Source organism: Lithobates pipiens, unplaced genomic scaffold (assembly GCF_037356315.1).
Source record: "Lithobates pipiens isolate NorthernLeopardFrog02 unplaced genomic scaffold, aLitPip1_a1.2 Scaffold_18, whole genome shotgun sequence".
In the NCBI taxonomy this organism is placed as follows: domain Eukaryota; kingdom Metazoa; phylum Chordata; class Amphibia; order Anura; family Ranidae; genus Lithobates; species Lithobates pipiens.
In genome coordinates this window covers 266,355,564-266,376,424 of record NW_027507758.1, presented here as the reverse complement: position 1 = coordinate 266,376,424, position 20,861 = coordinate 266,355,564, and the positions used below count along the sequence as shown (strand labels likewise).

Sequence of the window (20,861 nt, the reverse complement as noted above, 5' to 3'; positions counted from 1 at the left end):
GAGAACAACCCGGTAACATCTCGTTACCGCGGTTTGTTTACATTTTAGTGATCGGCTGTGAAAGGATCACAGCTGATCACGTGGGTAAACAGGCGGCCAATGGCTGTTTACCAGCGTCGGTGATGAGCAGTGTTCCTGGGGAACACGCCGCCACCGATGTGCACGCGCAGCACGCTCACGATCGCGTGCATGCGCCGTGCACAGCCGGGGTGTGACCATCTGTGATCGGCCGTGACTTCATCACGGCCGATCACGTGGTAAACAGCCATAACCAATGGCTGTTCACCCCCTTCGTGGCGAGCGGTGTCTCCGTGACACGCCGCCACCGAAGAAACAGGGATGCGCGCGCACGATCGCGCGCATTCCCTGTTTAAACGGGAGGCCGTCATATGATGGCCTCCTGCCACAATAGGTGCGCCGCCTGGCCGTCATTTGACGGCCGGCAGTCGGCATCTAGTTAATAAATCTTGAAACGGAGAGCACTATTTGTTGCCCTTTTATATTTTTATATATACTTCACGGGATTATGTTCGTATAAGGGACATGAAAAGGATTAACCCTTGGAACACCGATGTTGGAAAGCTGTTACCTGTGATTTACCCCTGGTGGGGACATGCCTGTTTGACCTGCCTGAGCTGTCAGGGGTCCATTGCTTAAGGGGAGAGTCCATCTTATCCTCCGATGGAAGGGATCACATCATCACTTCTCATTTTGATTGAAAGAAGACACTCTGCACTTGTGGACTTTTGATACTTCCCTTATCTAATCTGCATTCTATTTATTTATTTTTTAGTTTTTGTATCTGCGCTGTACTGTTGTATTTTTATTTTAGTTCTGTGAATATGATGTATGGGCAGACAGCTTACACTGACAGTCGTCAGGAGTCCTGCATGGCACCAGCGATCTGCCGATTGCTGATGAAATGTTTTTTAGGCTCCTAAAAAAAAAAAGTAAATGCAATTTTTTTTTTTTACCTACTAAAAGGTGAACTTATCCTTTAAGAGTTTGTCATCCTTCATTGAAATAAATACACTCCCAAACAGAGCACAATTTTACAGGTGTTAATAAGTACAAGCAGAAATACATGTAACATAATTTTCAATTGAAATAATAAGGTTTTGATACCTGGAAAATCAGGAAGAAGCTCCATTGTTGGCAACATGTCATACTCATTGCTTGTGAAAAGATGAGCCAAGACTTTCTTTACTCTGTAACCATTTACTTTAATTAGGTCTCCTGTTGAGAGGGAGCATTCATTTCCACAAAGTTCATAAATGGAACCTACATGATTTTAAATAGAAAACATCATTAAAAAAATAATTAATTGGATTACTTAAAGGAATCTGTCATGCTTCCCATTCAGGCAACATGCCAGGTTCTCTTGAAAGCTCATACAAGCATACACTGTTACACACCTTACCAGCACTCCCTTGCCCATCATTTCATGCATTGGAGCCATGAGTCTAAACATAGGGTAAGCTCAGTGTTAATGCCTTGCTCCCCTACCACCAAATGCAAGACTGGTAAATGGCCACTTAGACCTCCAGCATTGCATTGTGGTATGCAAGGAAGAAGGCAACATGCTCTTGCATACTTGTATGCACTAAGTCTTTCCAAGAGCTCTGATTGATTTAGGAGTAGGAGAGTGCAGGGAAGATGAGTATGTGTTCAAGAAAAATTGTCACTTTGCCCTGAATGACAGAGGCACATTAAAGTATAACTCATGAATATATGTACCTTTTCGTTTTGTATAGAGCAAACAAAAGATTTAAACCTCTATTGTGTTGTTCTTGTTATGTGGGTTTCTGCTGGGGAGATATCCCCTTAGATCCTGTCTCAATGACTACCAGAACCGAAACTGAGGGGAACTTCCTAAACAATAATACAGACAGCAATAACATTTTAACCTTTCTCCCCTCTATTAAAATATGTGCTTTATTGCTGTGCTTATCCCCAGTGGACGAATCTCCTGTATCATCTCCAAAATATTGCAGCATTGAAAGCCTATAGAGTTCCTGATACTTCCCCACTATTTCATATTTCAAGAAAAAAGTTCTACCAGGAGTTCTACTGGTAAATATGCCTTCCATTAAGAAAAATCCTTAAAGTTTAACCAAAAGGCAAAAGTTTTTTTTTTTTAGTCATGGATAGAGTAGAGAAGAATTAGAACACTTCTCAGTTATTTTAGCAAGCTGTACCCCCGTTAAGGAAATTCCCCCTATTTGTCCCGATTACTGTTATCATCAAAAGTAAAAGTAAAAGAAAATCCCAAATTTTGGGTTGATATCAGAAACACTGATGGTAAATCTTTCAATGAGGATTTTAATTCTGGTGACGCTAGTGTCGCACTGGGATTCCCTCACTTTGAAGTGATTTCCTCTCACTACTTGTTTTGGCAATGGGACAAGAAGTGAAGAGATTTCTCCCCCAATGGGATACAGATCACAAAAAAAACATACAGGGTTTGTTACACCTTAAAGTGGTTGTAAACCTTTACAGACCACTTTAACCTACAGATAAGCCTAGATTAAGGCTTACCTGTAGGTAAAAGAAATATCTCCTAAACCTAAACTTTAGGAGATATTTGCAAAAGAAAGGCACCGCTGTCTATGGCGCATGCACCGTAGACAGCGGCACGCAGGTGCACCGAGCCTACCACTGCTAGCGGCGAACATGCCATTAGTTGCGGCTCCTGCGTGCATGCACGGGAGTGACATCATCGCAGCTCCGGCCAGTCACAGCACCAGAGCCGCGATACCCGGAAGTCACTCCGGGATAGATGGTGGCGTCGGAGGAGGACAACGAGGGTCACTTCGGGGGCATCCATCTCAGGTAAGTTATTCATAATGAGCTAGTATGCTATACATACTAGCTCATTATGCCTTTGCCTTGCAGGGTCTATTTTTTTATTTTTATTTGTTTGGCTTTACTTCTTCTTTAATGGAATAGTCAGTAGAAAATGTACACATACAATTACAAAAAAGTTAAAGAAATATAGTCTGATCTGCCAGGCCTAGGGGTCTATTTATAAAGCGTTGAAAGTGACTTTCACCAAACATTCTATGGTGGTGAATTATCACTGGAAGATTCACCAAACATTCTATGGTGGTGAATTATCACTGGAAGATTCACCAAACATTCTATGGTGGTGAATTATCACTGGAAGATTCACCTGCAGTGAATGTTTACTGAATGTCAGAATCATTGCTTTATACATATACCTCCACAAGTCCATATGACCACTAAGTGTCCACTAATATGAATTTGTAAGCAAGGAGGAGCTGAGCCAATGTTAGTGTATGTAGTACATATAACCAATAATCATAATTAATTTACATACTACATTGGTAACTTAATTATTTTTAAACCTTGTTAACTTCATTATTTTGAATATATATAAAAAATATTTTGAATAATAAAATATATATATATATATATATATATATATATATATATATATATATATATATGGTAAAACCTTGGATTGCGAGCATGATTTGTTCCGGAAACATGCTTGTAATCCAAAGCACTTGTATATCAAAGCAAATTTCCCCATAAGAAATAATGGAAACTCAAGTGATTTGTTCCACGACCATTTATTCACAAGTCCTTCAGTTTATAGTCCATATAAAAAGATTATAGCAATATTATAGCAATGTGAAGCCTCCACAAGGGGATTAGAAGCAAAATCCAGCAGGAGCTACAGAGTATAAAAGAGAAGGCGCTTCTAAGTGTAGCAATATTGTTACATTTAATGAAGGTACAACATTTAGCAACTCTCATGGTTGATGATTAAATGAGGCACATCTAAGTACGCAGGCATCTGGAGTAAATCTATCCTCACAGACCATCCCCCACACCACTGGCTCTCAATGCTGTCAGTCTGAAATTGTGACTGTAAAGACTACCCTGCAGGAGAGCAATCTGAAAGCAAGGCTTGAAGCGCTCATGGAGCACAGCATGGAACAGATGACGTTGATGGTGGTGAGGAGGGTGGTCTATGTGGAGAGCTTTACCCCGGATGTCTGCATACTTAGATGTGCCTCTTTTAATCATAAACCATGTTGAGTTGCTAAATGTTGTACCTTCACTAAATGTAACTATATTGCTACATTTAGAGGCGCCTCTCTTCTCTTGCATAATCAGTTGTGATATGACGCTACTCTTATGTCAAGACATCACTTGTATGTCAAGTCAAAGTGTATTTAAAAATTTTGCTTGTCTTGCAAAATGCTCTCAAACCAAGGTTTATTTTATATATATATATATATATATATATATATAGCTATATAAAAGTAGTAGGTGAGATGCACACACAGTCAGTGAAACAGGTGTGCCAGCAATCAAGTCTGTCCCAAAGACTCAATATAAAAAGGCAGAAGAGGGATTGCTGCACAAACAAAAGTACATTTATTGATAAAATTTACATCACATCAGGTATAATTCAGGTGACGTTTCGGGCTAAGCATGATATCGCCCTTCCTCATGACCACATACCTGCAATAAAAATTGTAACCAACTTCACATTTAGGCTCCATGCACACTGGAGCTCATAAACTGCAGTTTATTGGAGTTTGGGTGTTTTTTTTTAAAAGCCCATAAACTCCACTCTATGTTAGCCTATGTGAGCAGTGGAGTTTATGGGCTTTTTTCTGAACGCCAGAAATTCGCGTTCAAAGTGCCGTTTTTCACCGCCAAAAAACGACAAACGCTGATAAACGCTGATAAACGCTTATAAACGCTCATAAACGCGCGTTAATTAGTGTTCGGCATTCTATATTTTCAATGCATTGTGGGAGTTTGGAATGTACTGTGGGATTTTTGGAGTGTCCTCTGTGTATTTTTATTGAAAACGCCCATAAACGCTAACGCTAATAAACGCTCATAAACGCTAGTACAAAACGCTGTTAAAAGCAAGTTTTTCAACCAGCGTTTTCTGCCAGCAATCTAGCGTCCAGAAAAAGCTTTTTTGAGCTTCAGTGTGCATGGAGCCTAAAACTATAGCTCACATCTGTCATTAATCAATTAATTACATTCATCTGGAATCAATCTCCACAAACCACCCCTTGTATCTCTCATACATAATTTTTATATCTATGGGTATATCTGAACAATAGCAAAAAAACGGGACAAAAGGACGCCTTCCCTTGAAGATAGTATGCTGAATCAGGTAGTTCATTCAAAAAAATACAAAGAAAACATAATCAATGAATCATCAAATGTAATTTGTATATTCACATACCATGAAAAAAACTAAACAACAAACAAAGAAATCTCATAATCTGGCAGATCAGTCAACACATATAGAGATTTATACCATCATAAAAATAAATAAAGATCAAAATCTGTATTTAACCCTTTAGGATATAAAGAGTCTAAGCGATTTATCCAGTAAACTTCTCTTTTTCTCAATTCCAATTCTCTATTCCCCCCACGTCTATTAGTTGGAATACCATCGATTACCATATATCTCAATTGAGAAACCGAATGGTTCATTTCTAAAAAATGTCTAGAGAGAGGTAATTTATCATTTTTATCCCTAACAGAATATTTATGTCTAGCTATTCTGTCTTTGACTTTTTGTGTGGTTTCACCTACATAGATCAAACCACACGGACATTTGATGATGTATATAACATATGTAGATTGACATGTGAAATTATCTTTTATAGGGATATTGTAACCTTGAGTCGGATGATTAAAGGACTTCCCCTTAATCATGCTAGAACATTGAATGCATGACAAGCAAGGAAATGAACCATAATTAGGAGGTCCCAAAAAAGTAACCCGGGAAGTGGGTGCCTTATGCTGGTCAGATCTTACCAATCGATTGTATATGGTCCTACCCTTACGGTATAAAGGTAAAGGGGAGAAATGAAACTCAGGAACAGAAGGATAATTTTTGCTTAATATGGACCAGTGTTTTTTAATAATATTATTAACTTTATTAGAGAAGGGATATATATATATATATATATATATATATATATATATATATATATATATATATATATATATATATATATATATATATATTATTATATATTTATCTTAAACTGCATTAGTTGTTGTAATATGCATTATTTGTAATAAAGCATCAGTAAATAAAGTTGCTTTATCTTCACATAAACACATTCTTTTCCATTATTTACCTATATATACTTTGAATGATGATCGTGAATCATCTGCAAATCCTAATCCTATATATATACACGCACACACTATATTGTCAAAAGTATTGGGGTGCCTGCCTTTACACCCACACAAACTTTAATTGTATCCCAGTCTTAGCCCATAGGTTTCAGGACTGAGTTGGCCCACCCTCCCTATAAAGGGGCTTTGCCTTTTCCTCTTGTTTTGACTCACACTTGTACAGGATATGAGGACATATCTCTTAAATGGGGCACATGCAGTACTAAGGTTCATATATAAATATGCACTGTGTATTATATATATATATATATATACATACATACATACACTATATTGTCAAATGTATTGGGATGCCTGCCTCTACACACACATGAACTTTATTATTGAGTTGGCCCACCCTTTGCAGCTATAACAGCTTCAACTCTTCTGGGAAGGCTGTCCACAAGGTTTAGGAGTGTGTCTATGGGAACGTTTGACCATTCTTCCAGAAGCGCATTTGTGAGGTCAGGCACTGATCTGAACAAGAAGGCCTGACTCGCAGTCTGCGCTCTAATTCAACCCAAAGGATGAATCAGGTTGAGGTCAGGACTCTGTGCAGGCCAGTCAAGTTCCTCCACCCCAAACTTGCTCATCCATGTCTTTATGGACCTTGCTTTGTACACTGGTGCGCAGTCCTGTTGGAACAGGAAGGGGCCATCCCCAAACTGTTCCCACAAAGTTGGGAGCATGAAATTGTCCAAATGTCTTGGTATGCTGACACCTTAAGGGTTCCCATGACTGGAACAAAGGGGCCAAGCCCAACCCCCGAAAAACCACCCCACACCATAACCCCCCCTCCACCAAATTTTTTGGACCAGATACACAAAGCAAGGTCCATAAAGACTTGGATGATCCAGTTTGGGGTGGAGGAACTTGACTGGTCTGCACTGAGTTCTGGCCTCCAACCGATAGAACACCTTTGGATTGAATTAGAGTGAAGACTGTGAGCCAGGCCTTTTTGTTCACATCAGTGCCTGACCTCACAAATGCGCTTCTGGAAGAATGGTGAAATGTTCCCATGGACACACTCCTAAACCTTATGGACAGCCTTGCCAGAAGAGTTGAAGCTGTTATAGCTGCAAAGGGTGGGCCAACGCAATATTAAAGTTTGTGTGTCTGTAAAGGCAGGCATCCCAATACTTTTGACAATATAGTGTGTATGTATATATATATATATATATATATATATATATATATATATATATATATATATATATACACACACACATACACACATATACACATGTAATACCAGTACTCCTGAAGAGCATGCGCTATGTTTTGTAAATTTAGTTTTTCCTAAGACCATTGTTGGGTCTTAGGGTTAAATTATGTAAATTGTGACTCTGGCATCAGTTTGGCTGGACTGTATTGGTCATAGGTGTATGCATCATCTCTGACAGGCATTAGAACGCAGTATGGTTGGACGCATTGGGTACCAATCTCTCTCTCGTCTCGCTCTGTATTCCGGGAGAGGGTACTTAAGGTTCTGAGGTCACGTGGTTCTGGGTTCCAGTCCAGAATTATGTTCTGACTCCATGGTCCTGGTCCTCATGGCTTAGGGTGTGTATCCATTCGTTTTCCGAGTCTCGGGACTGGCTAGTCTGAGGCACAGTAACTGGAAGGAGGATTTGAAGGTGGTCCAGTGCTGTCTCGGGCTTGGAGAGGCCCAGCAACTCAAAACACAACCAGGGGAGGACTCAGAGGGCCATGCACGAGGCTGGCTGCTCGGTAAGAGCCTCGAAGAGCCACCAAGTAAATCCACATTCTTACGGTATCGCCAGACCGACTGCAAGATACTGGTACTGTAAGAAAGTTCCTAATTTCATCCTTCAGTTACACCTAAGTTTTGTGCTCATTTTAAGTTCTACAATCAAGTTTGTGGCAGAGGCTTTTCTCATTCAAAGTTCTACAACCAAGTCTGTGGCATAGACTTTTTCAAGCTTAAATCACCTGTCGGCTGCTAAATCCACAAACAGGGATTTATCCGGTAGTTGAAAAATCCGGCTGCGAATGGCTATTCCCTGGATCATCTAAAGAGAGACATTTCAAGCGTCAGCAGTTTTCCAAAAGTACCTGAGCTCTACTATCCGAACCCTCTATTCCCAACTGAGAGACTGTGTTCTGTTCAACGTTTTATGCAAATAAAAATTCCTAAAAAGGGATTTAAGTGTCGGTCTCTGCAGTGATTGGGCCATCAACCTCGGGAACCCCTAGACAAGAACGAGGTGCAGAAGGTAAATGGTAAGCCAAGGTAAATGGTAATCACAGCAAAACCAGCCGCTCCTTCGGGGGTCAGTGCTACACATATACACAGTGCATATTTATATATGAACCTCTCTCTGGTTTTTAATACTGCATGTGCCCCATTTGAGAGATATGTCCTCACATCCTGTACACGTGTACAGTACAAGTGTGAGGAAAAGGCAACTCTCCTTTAAAGGGACACACATAGAATATTTAACAAAATAACTCCTCAATGGGGACAGAAACAGCATTTAAAACCTGTCAGAATTCTAAATTGTCTCTGCTCTATCTTAAACAAAAGCAGCAAAATCTTCTAGTTATATTTACTTTATATGTTTTATATATAATAGATTTGAAAGCATTCTTTGGTATCCTCAGATTCCTTTTCACTGTGTCTCTATTGAAAACCATAATGAGAAAAATGGAATGATTCCGTGCATTATATCTATTTCTCCTTCTCCTTACAACATCATTCTCCTTGTTATCTAGTTTATGTCTATAATGCTCTAATGAAAAAATTGCTGCAAGGACATTTCTAAATTTCATATCACAAAATTCTGATACTCCACTAGAGACTTTCTATAGTACAGACTCATCAAATGAACCAATGCGATTTTCAAAAGATTTGATATAAAAGCAGAAATACTCACAACCACACCTGTTCTAGCTGTTGCCTCCAGCAAAGAGAAACGATAGAAAGAAAAGGAACTAATATTAAAAGCAACTACAATACTAGTGGCTGATAGTGTGTTGCTTCTTTAATTACTTATACCATTTCAATTTATTTTGATATCTTGTTTATAAAAATTCCAAACTAAAAGAAAATGAAATATATTTACTTTAATTCATGTTTACAGTAATTGAATAAACCCGTGTAAACCTCTGTAGGCTGCATTCATTGTTCATCAGTTGTAAAATAGGCTGGTAAAATAAATGTTAGAGACTGTCATCTTTCTCACCATACATATGGCAATTGATCTATCAAAGGCAAATAGGCGGTACACTTTGCAAGGGAAATTTTCTCTTAAAAGGGAAGTTTTTTTTATTTTTGATTCATACTTAATTATGTGGATGGAGCATCAGACCGATGCTGCAGCTGTCCGCTGTCATCTCTGCACTGAGAACCGAGCCACGAACACTGCCGATATCTCGGTTTTCACAGATCCCCGAAAGAAGATATGCTGCCTGTCAGTCAGCGTCTCTCCTCTCTGCTTCTCCACGCTCACTGGTATATTAGGGTATATACAATAAGGATGCAGGTTTATATAACTGTACTCATAGCCTCAAAGATGCATAAAAGCAATTTGTAATGCTTTTAATTCACTCATGAAATATTACAGTGGACTTTCATCAACATTATTTATTATAGGTACTTATATAACGCTGTCAATTTACCAAACACTTTACATATATTTTATATGTTCACATTAGTCCCTACCCTCAAAGAGCTTACAGTCTAATGTCCCTAACTCACATTCATACCTACACATACTAGGGACAATTTAGACAGGAGAAAATTAACCACTTAAGGACTGTCTACTGCATATACTGTGGCAGGGTGGCCCTATTGCGTTAAACTATGTACCTGGACGTCATTTCGTGTACGAGAGACTGTGGCCACATGCCCACTGCACAGTGGGGGGGTGATGCTTGGGTCCGGTGGCCTCCATGTCTGCCGGCCACCCACAATAACTAGTCAGAGAGGCAGAACAGGCATCTGCCAATGTAAACAAAGCAGATCCCCACTTTGACAGGGGAGTACAGTGTGCTTGTCTGTTCCTAGTGATCAGGAACAGCAACTCCCAGTCAGTCCACCCCCTCCCCCCCCCCCCGGGTTAGAAACATCTTCCTAAGACACAGTTCCTCTTTAACCCCTTGATCGACCCCTACTGTTAACTCCATCCCTGCCAGTGTCATTTTATACAGCGATCAGAATATTTTTAGCTCTGATCACTGTAATAACGTCACTGGTCCCAATAAAAGTGTCAAAAGTGTCCAATCTGTCCACTGCAATCCTACTAAAAATCATTCACCTACTAGTAAAAAAAATAAAAATGCCATAAATCTATCCCCTATTTTGTAGACGCTATAACATTTGCATTTTTTTTTAACCAAAAATATGTAGCAGAATACATATTGGCCTAAACTGGTCAATACATTTTTTTTTTTAGCTTTTTTTTTGGATATGCATTATAGCAGAAAGTAAAAAAAAATAAAAACTGCAGAGGTGATCAAATACCACCAAAAGCTCTATTTGTGGGAAAGAAGGGACATCCATTTTATTTGGGTACAGCGTCGCACGAGCAACATAAAAAAAATCAATGTTGATTTTCATACGGCAAGTGGCTCCCAAAAAAGGGAGTGGTAAAAAAAAATCACAATGTAGACTTCAAAATGTGCTGGATATAAACCAATCTTGGGAATGCCATGCTCTAACATTTGATGCAGAAATCGAAATATCCTCCACCACAAGTAGGTAATTCAGAAACTATTGTATGTATGAGTACAAGATCACATCTAAATCTGCTGGAGTGGTGGTCAGCTTGGAAACAATAGAAGGCCTCAAGTGTGGCACACTGAAGAAGTTGGAGTACAATATGGATGCAATAACATCCCCTGGCATTAGTGTCAGTGGACACAATAAAAACTGCTAGCATTGATGTCAGTAAACGCAATAATGATCCTCAGCAATGGATCTGCAGATACAATAATAACCCCCAACACTGGTATCAGCGGACGCAATAATAACTCCCAACATTGGTGTCAATGAACACAATTATAGTTTCCAACATTGGTATCAGTGATCACAATAATAGCCACCGGCACTAGTGTGAGTATTATAACCCCCCCCTGCCCCCATATCGACAGTGACATTCCCTTCCTCCCTATTGGTGGTCATAGCAGTGAAATTAGCAGTATTGGTGGTTATGGCAGTGAAGTGTTAACCCTCCTAATTGGTGGTCATGACAGTATAAATGTTAACCCTGCCCCTATTGTTGATTATTTACCTATCAAGGGTCATTTCTCCCTCACTCTAGTCCATAACTTTACTTGCATGGGGCAGAGATAACTTTGGCCACCGTACAGTATCTTTAATACAAAGCGAAAACTGCCCAGGGGACTTTAATGAGACACAAAACCAAAAAATGTAAAACATACGAAATGTTATTTGACATTTAAAAATATTCATCACATACTTATAAAATTATTTTGATAAACATTGGTACAAGCACATATGAATAGATATCCATAGTTACATAGATCAAAGTATAGCTGATAATCCAAAATGCTGATACTCATAACAAGTTCCTCTCTATGCGCTTTGTGAGGCAGCGCTCGCTTCCTCAGGAGAAAGACATATAAACATAGTGTAGGAAAATAGTCCTATCAAACTCCATAAATGGTTAGCAGTCACATGGATTCATAGTTCTCATGAATCTTCCCTAAAAGGTAAGGGAAACAACTGAAAAAAGGAGAGAGGTCCCCAAGGGCCTAACGTGGTTACCCCAGGGGTTGTGGAGGGAAAGAGGACCAGCCAGATCAAAACAATGTCCAGAGAAAACACCAAGAATCACATTGACAGGGTGTACACTGACACTTTCAGGAATATATCAGTGAGTAAACACCAGGTACGCTGAGCCAGATCTCATCGGTAAGACCGCAGTATCTTTAAGTGCTGGGTGCTGAACCGCAGGTAGTGTTCCAGCACCTGGCACCCCTTTGACCATATGGTGCTCATTACCCTGTGGATCGCACATAGAGGCCTGGTAGACCACGTTTCGGGCACCAGGATGTTAGAGGCCCTAGGTTTTTAGAATTTAAATCATCAGTCCTGAGAGTAGGTTAGAGCCTCCCTTGGCAGTGACGATCCTCATATCTTGCATCTGTATGTAAAACGCCTCCTATTATGGGGGAAGAAAGTGCTGCAACTCAACCCTAGTGCAAGGTGCACAGTCAAGTTTCACTGATGTGATATCACAAATAGGGACAACAACATACCAGTCGGATGGTTTTAACCTGTTGCTGCAGGGTTTAAATGTCACAGTAACTAGAGCAGTTCTTAAAGGGTTACTAAACTCTCTTTTTTGTTTTTCTTTTAAATAACAAACATGTTATACTTACTTCCTCTGTGCAATTGGTTTTGCATAGAGTGGCCACGATCCTCCTCTTCTGGGGTCCCTCAGTGGGGCTAATGGCTCCTCCTCTTCTCGAGTTCCCCATCGGAGAAGCGCTCTCCTTTCGGAACACCCCTGTGAGTGTGGTCCCATGTCCTGCTGTTGCCTCTATTGGCACAAACAGCAGGACTCGGCCCCGCCTCCCGTGTGGGAGCCAATGACTGCACTGCTCTCAATCTATCCAATTGGGACACGAGACACTGGCTAGAGCTGATGTGCTCCTCCACGGGCTAGCAAGAACGGGTTCAGGTAAGTAAAACAGTTGGAGGGGGGTCTAGGGTGCTGCTGAATGACAGAAGTTTTGCATTAAGGTGAAAAAACATGAGGGTTTACAACCCCTTTAACCTTTTTTTTTGAGTCATGGACCCCTTTAAGAATCTGATGAAAATTATGGACCCCTCCCCAAAAATATTGCCATAAACACAGCTTACATGCGATGTATATATGTGCATTATGCTATTGTAATAGGATTGCCTCATACATAGTTGACATACACAAAGTTTGAATAAAGTAAAAGAAACTCACTCTTTTTCAAGAAAAAGTACTGGTCACTCATCACAAAAATGAGATACAAGCATCTTGAACAAATTAAACAAAACTATTTTAATTCTTCTAAAATCTACTGCAACCATGTTGTACTACTACTAACAAATGAGAATTGGCTCTTGCTATTAGGGATGGCACACGATTGTGGTTGTGGATATTTCAGTTTCTATTGCAAGCATTGGAAGATGGCATTCCCATGATTGAATAATATCCAGCCCTTCTCACATTTTCAAGTTTACAGTGTAATATGGTACAACTCCCTTTATTTAGAGACACTTGCCATATGAAAATCAACATTGATTTTTTTATGGATGCTGAAAATCCACTGTGACTTTTGATGAGGGCATTAAAAGCCTTTTTTTTTTTTGCACTTGAGGCTATAAGTACAATTGTACTCAGAGTCAATCTGTGGATAGTAAGGAAAGGAACAAAGAGCAACAAAGAACATAGACCTGAAGTGTGCCGGGGTCACATGGACAGTATGCCTAAAAGGGGGCATACCCAAGTATGACATTTAATGAATGAAATGAAAAGAAAAAGGGAATAGGTGGGTGGGACACGAAAGCCAGCGTCCACGAGAGGAGGCGGCAGAGGAGGGCAGGCTATATGCAGCGGTCAGCCTTACACTTGTACACGGAGTCAATCTGTGGATAGTAAGGAAAGGAACAAAGAGCAACAAAGAACATAGACCTGAAGTGTGCCGGGGTCACATGGTCAGTATGCCTAAAAGGGGGCAAAAAATAACACAGTAGGATGAAAGCTTACAACCAGATTACACAGTGAATTAACGTCTAACCTGGGGTGGCGGAAAAGGAAGCGCTAGCAAAGGCAGTAGAGGACCATCCCAGGGTTTGACAAATGTAACACTAACAAGCTGGTATAAAACCAACACCAAGCACCACACTTTGCCAGGCTCCAAGAACCCCCGAATGCTGCGTCTTGCAAGCATGCAGATGTAACAGAAAGGGCCGGGGCGCCAACCAGTAGATTGGCTAAAGTAAGCGAGACCCTGGGCCAGAAGCACCACTCCCCTAGCTTTAGGAACCACAAAACCGGCTAAAGCACCACCTTGAGCCCCAAGCTGGTAACCAACGCAAAAAGGAGACATGAGAGTATGTCAAAAACGTCACAAAAATAAGACCCACAATGGAAAGTCAGCTGAGCACAGCAGGGAGTCTACTCTGCTGGAACCCTGGATGGCTTCAAACAAAAGTGCAGAAAAATAAAACAACCTGACAGGTCATTTAACATGAAATGCTGAGACTTAACTCGATACGCCCTGAAAGTGCTGTGGGCCGATACAAGCTGGAAGAGGCAAAAAACAAACAAAAAAACCCCAGAAAAAACAGAAAAGCAAATAGGAACTGGATGTTAACCATCAGGACTGGAAACCTAGACTGGAAAGCCCAGAAAACATGTCAAGCAGTGTCATGAGCCTTCCTAGCATTTAAAACAAAACCCAATGATCAAGGCTGCTGCCAAATGGAAAACCAATCTACCACAAACTGGAACTGAAGAGAAAGTGTGACGCTGGTACCTGCTTCCAAGACCCGAGCCTACTGATACTGGCCGGGCCACGAGAGGGCCCTGGGATCCACTAAAGCCCCTGAGCCAGTAGAAGCTGCAGAGCAGCAATAGGCTGACTAGCCAATCGTTCCATACCATAACGCAACTCCTGGCCGGACGCAGCTAGGAAATTAAAGATAGTGTAGAATGGCACCCAACTGGTCAGGAACACAACTAGCGAGAGAACCATGAGCAGACAAAGAAACCTGCAACAAGAATGTAACCTGCGATAAGGAAACGTGACTGAACGAGAAACATGAGTAGCGTGGGCTGATAACCATGAGCAGCATAAGAACCGAGGCTAAAGAAAACACAACACCCCAGAAGACGTCTGTAGAGGACGAAACGCGTCGGGACTACTGCTGTAGCACTGTTTTTATGGATTAAGCGCTTGATTTCTTTGGTTTCATGTGAGTTCATTACTTTTTATTAAATTTTTTTCTTTTAAACGGATTTACACTATTGTGGCTCCTTATTTTCCTTTGTATGAGTTCAACATTTTGAGCTGGAGTGTACCGATGTGGATTTAACAACTAGTTGGGACAACCACATGAGGAGTCTGACCTGTTACTTCCCTGAAAATTTACATCTACGATCTTGGTTTCTAAATGTATAAGCCTGCATGATCCTTCGAATGTATATTCGTTTGGATCCATAATATCCGGTAAGCCTTTATTTCTAAAGGTGACGGGAATATCACAGGGTGTCTGCATGCTAGTCTCATCTAAGAAGGTGGATGGTGACCCGTATTTCACGTTTGGACTGGATCAATTTTTCATATAGAGACTTTAATTCATTTATAGTTTTTTCGAATTTGTAATTTTATTTTTATGTTTATATATTATTGAGAAATTTCACACTTAAGGTGTCTGGGTTAAATTGTATGATGATGTACTAATTAGATCATTCATCACTCTGTTAAGCGCTACACTTTGATTTGATATTTGTTTACTATTCACTGTTTTATCCTTGTGATTGTGTGAGCAGCTTTTTTCTGTTTTTTGGGATAGCGCAGTGTCACAGGGAACACTTTTTGGCTATATAAAGAAAACACAACCTGCCTAGGAAATGCAGGTTGCATGAGAAACGCGAATCGATGAGGGTACAAGAGAAAACCTGGGGGTACAAGAGAAAACCCTGGGGACACGAGAGAAAACCCTGGGGGTACAAGAGAAAACCCTGGGGACACGAGAGAAAACCCTGGGGACATGAGAGAAAACCATGGGGACACGAGAGAAAACCCTGGGGACACGAGAGAAAACCCTGGGGACACGAGAGAAAACCCTGGGGACACGAGAGAAACCTGGAAAACGAGAGAAATCTGGAAAACAAGAGAAACCTGGAAAACAAGAGAAACCTGGAAAACAAGAAACATTGCATGAGAAACGTAACATTGCATAACACATAAATTGCATGAGGACAAACAGTATGAGAAAATAACTGCATGAGAAACGAGAGTTAGAACAAAATGTGAGTGGTGTAAGAACAGATGAGAAGACTTGCCACCGACCAAGCAAATTAAAAACGATCACCTCAATCTGTTAACCACTTGAGACCCACGCTATAGCCAAATGACGGCTACAGCGCGGACCTCCTTTGCCGGGACTACGTCTATTGACGTCGTCCCGTGCACGAGCGGCCTGCGCGCCCACTGAGGGGCGCGCGCCGTGCTCTGTGATCGGCGAGTCTATGAGACTCGCCTGATTATGGATCCGAGCAAGGGGTCGATCCCAACCCCTTACCATGTGATCAGCTGTCAGCCAATGACAGCTGATCATGTGATACAACGGAGCCGGTAATCGGATATTATTCCTCCTCGTGCTGACAGCGTGAGGAGAAAAAAAAAGCTGATCACCGGCGGCCATGATCGGGACATCAGTCCCGATCACGACCAGCTTTTTAGTGCCCACCTGCCCCCCTCAGGAATAAATAAGTGCCCCCCGTAAGTGCCACCCAGCAGTGCCCACAGTGCTACCCAGCAGTGCCCACAATGCCACCCAGCAGTGCCCACAGTGCCACCCAGCAGTGCCCACAGTGCCACCCACAATCTGCCTCAACGGTGCTGCACCCCTGTGCCACATATCCGTGCCCATCAGTGTCATCTACCAGTGCCCATCAGTGCCCATCAGTGCTGCCCATCAGTGCCCAGCAGTGCCACCTATCAGAGCCACCTATCAGTGCCACCTATCAGTGCCCATCAGTCCCATCTATCAGTGGTACCTATCAGTGCCCCTTAGTGCCACCCATCCGTGCCACCCATCCGTGCCATCTTATCTGTGCCCATCTTTGTCCATCAGTGCCGCCTTATCTGTGCCCATCAGTACTGCCTTATCTGTGCCCATCAGTACTGCCTTATCTGTGCCTATTAGTGCCGCCTTAACTATGCCTATCAGTGCCCACCAGTGCAGCCTATCAGTGCCCACCAGTGCAGCCTATCAGTGCGCCTCATCCGCGCACTTCAATGAAGGAGAAAAATGACCTGTTTGCAAAATTTTATAACAAACTATTAACCGCTTAACAACCGGCCCATAGCCGAATGACGGCTACAGGGAGGTTGTTTAACTCTGGGAGGCCGTCATATGACGTCCTCCCAGAATTCCGCTCTCGCGTGCCCCCTGGGGCACGCACTCGAGAGCATCCGTGACCGCCGGGTCCACAGGACCTGGCGCATCACGGATCGCGGTGAACAGCCGCTCATCGCGGCCATTTACCACGTGATCGCTCCGTCAAATGTCGGAGTGATCACTTGTAAACAAACCGGCGTCATGTTATGACGCCGGTTCCTCCCTCCCCCTCTCTGTACCGATCGGTACAGCGGAGGGGGAAGAGATCGGTGTCAGCAGCGATGTGGGCTGCATCTGCAGTGCCCACATCGCTGCTCACCGAAAATTAACCCCTCAATTCCCTGCCATTACTCTGCAATACTCTGCAATGCCAGCTAATACTCTGCAATACCCTGCCATTACTCTGCAATACCCTGCAATACTCTGCAATACCGCAATACCCTGCCATTACTCTGCAATACCCTGCAATACCCTGCAATACCCTCCAACACTCTATAATACCCTGCAATACCCTGCAATACCCTGCAATACTCTGCAATACCCTGCAATACCCTGCAATACCCTGCAATACTCTGACATTACTCTGCAACACTCTGCAACACTCTGCAACACTCTGCAACACTCTGCAACACTCTGCAACACTCTGCAATACCCTGCAACACTCTGCAATACCCTGCAACACTCTGCAATACCCTGCAACACTCTGCAACACTCTGCAATACCCTGCAACGCCCCGCAACACTCTGCAATGCCCCGCAACACTCTGCAATGCCCCGCAACACTCTGCAATGCCCCGCAACACTCTGCAATGCCCCGCAACACTCTGCAATGCCCTGCCATTACTCTGCAATACCCTGCAATACCCTGCAATACTCTGCAATATCCTGCAATACCCTGCAATACCCTGCAACACTCTGCAACACTCTGCAATTCCCTGCAACACCCTGCAATACCCTGCAACACTCTGCAATACCCTGCCATTACTCTGCAATACCCTGCAATACCCTGACATTACTCTGCAACACTCTGCAACACTCTGCAACACTCTGCAACACTCTGCAACACTCTGCAACACTCTGCAACACTCTGCAATACCCTGCAACACTCTGCAATACCCTGCAACACCCTGCAATACCCTGCAACACTCTGCAATACCCTGAAACACTCTGCAACGCCCTGCAACACTCTGCAATGCTCTGCAATACCCTGCAATACCCTGCAATATCCTGCAATACCCTGACATTACTCTGCAACACTCTGCAACACTCTGCAACACTCTGCAACACTCTGCAACACCCTGCAACACCCTGCAACACTCTGCAATACCCTGCAACACCCTGCAACACCCTGCAATACCCTGCAACACTCTGCAATGCCCTGCAACACTCTGCAATGCCCTGCAACACTCTGCAATGCCCTGCAACACTCTGCAATGCCCTGCAACACTCTGCAATACCCTGTCATTACTCTGCAATACCCTGCAATACCCTGCAACACTCTACAATACCCTGCAATACCCTGCAATACTCTGCAATACCCTGCAATACCCTGCAATACCCTGCAACACTCTGCAATACCCTGCAATACCCTGCAACACTCTGCAATACCCTGCAACACTCTGCAATACCCTGCAACACTCTGCAATACCCTGCAACACTCTGCAATACCCTTCCATTACTCTGCAATACCCTGCAATACCCTGCAACACTCTGCAATACCCTGCAATACTCTGCAATACCCTGCAATACCCTGACATTACTCTGCAACACTCTGCAACACTCTGCAACACTCTGCAACACTCTGCAATACCCTGCAACACCCTGCAATACCCTGCAATACCCTGCAACACTCTGCAATGCTCTGAAATACTCTGCAACACTCTGAAATACCCTGCAACACTCTGCAACACCCTGCAACACTCTGCAATACCCTGCAACACCCTGCAACACCCTGCAATACCCTGCAACACTCTGCAATGCCCTGCAACACTCTGCAATGCCCTGCAACACTCTGCAATGCCCTGCAACACTCTGCAATACCCTGTCATTACTCTGCAATACCCTGCAATACCCTGCAACACTCTACAATACCCTGCAATACCCTGCAATACTCTGCAATACCCTGCAACACTCTGCAATACCCTGCAACACTCTGCAATACCCTGCAACACTCTGCAATACCCTTCCATTACTCTGCAATACCCTGCAATACCCTGCAATACCCTGCAACACTCTGCAATACCCTGCAATACTCTGCAATACCCTGCAATACCCTGACATTACTCTGCAACACTCTGCAACACTCTGCAACACTCTGCAATACCCTGCAACACCCTGCAATACCCTGCAATACCCTGCAACACTCTGCAATGCTCTGAAATACTCTGCAACACTCTGCAATACCCTGCAACACTCTGCAATGCCCTGCAACACTCTGCAATGCCCTGCAACACTCTGCAATGCCCTGCAACACTCTGCAATGCCCTGCAACACTCTGCAATGCTCTGCAACACCTGCTAATACCCTGCAACACCTGCCAATACCCTGCAACACCCGCCAATACCCTGCAACACCCGCCAATACCCTGCAACACTCTGCAATGCTCTGCAACACCCGCCAATACCCTGCAACACTCTGCAATGCTCTGCAACACCCGCCAATACCCTGCAATGCTCTGCAACGCTATACTCTGCAACGCCATACTCTGAGATAACCAGCCATAGTCGGTGATACCCTGCAATACCCAGCCATAGACCCCCCCTCCCGCCGCCCTCCGGTGCTTCTACCGACTCGCCAATACGATCAAAGCCAGAATCTTTTTTTTTTTTCTTTCAGGCTTCCCAGCTTAGAGGTGAGATGTGTGGTTTTATTGACCCCATATCTCACTGTAAAGAGGACCTGTCATGCCATATTCCTATTACAAGGGATGTTTACATTCCTTGTAATAGGAGTAAAAGTGATCAAAAAAATTATTTTTGGGTAAAAAAATGTCAAACTAAAATAAAGTAAAATGAACAATACATTTTTTATTTTTTTTTAAAAGCGCCCCTGTCCCCATGTTCTCGCATGCAGAAGCGAACGCATACGTAAGTCCCGCCCACATATGAAAACGGTGTTCAAACCACACATGTGAGGTATCGCTGCGAACGTTACAACGAGAGCAATAATTTTAGCCCTAGACCTTCTCTGTAACTCAAAACATATAACCAGTAAAAAAAAAATTTAATCGTCGCCTTTGGGGATTTTTAAGTAGCGACGTTTGGCGCCATTCCACGAGTGTGTGCAATTTTGAAGAGTGACATGTTAGGTATCTATTTACTCAGCGTAACTCCATCTTTCACATTATGCAAAAATTGAGCTAACTTTACTGTGTTTTTTTTTTTAACCACAAAACAGTTTTTTTCCCCAAAAAAAGCATTCGAAAAATTGCTGCGCAAATACCGTGCGAGATAAAAAGTTGCAACGACCTCGATTGTATTCTCCAGGGTGTTTGCTAAAAAAACATATATAATGTTTTGGGATTCTATGTAATTTTCTAGCAAATAAATGATGATTTTTACATGTAGGAGAGA

The 20,861-nt window shown here is 42.5% G+C and overlaps 1 protein-coding gene across 1 annotated transcript in view; it reads right to left on the bottom strand.

Moving 5' to 3' along the window:
• THEMIS (thymocyte selection associated) overlaps positions 1-20,861 on the bottom strand; it is a 157,191-nt gene that overhangs the window by 100,212 nt on the left and 36,118 nt on the right. Inside the window, exon 2 of the mRNA XM_077486925.1 lies at positions 1,126-1,281. Coding sequence (XP_077343051.1) covers positions 1,126-1,281 — 156 coding nt within the window. The remainder of the gene's footprint in view (positions 1-1,125; positions 1,282-20,861) is intronic.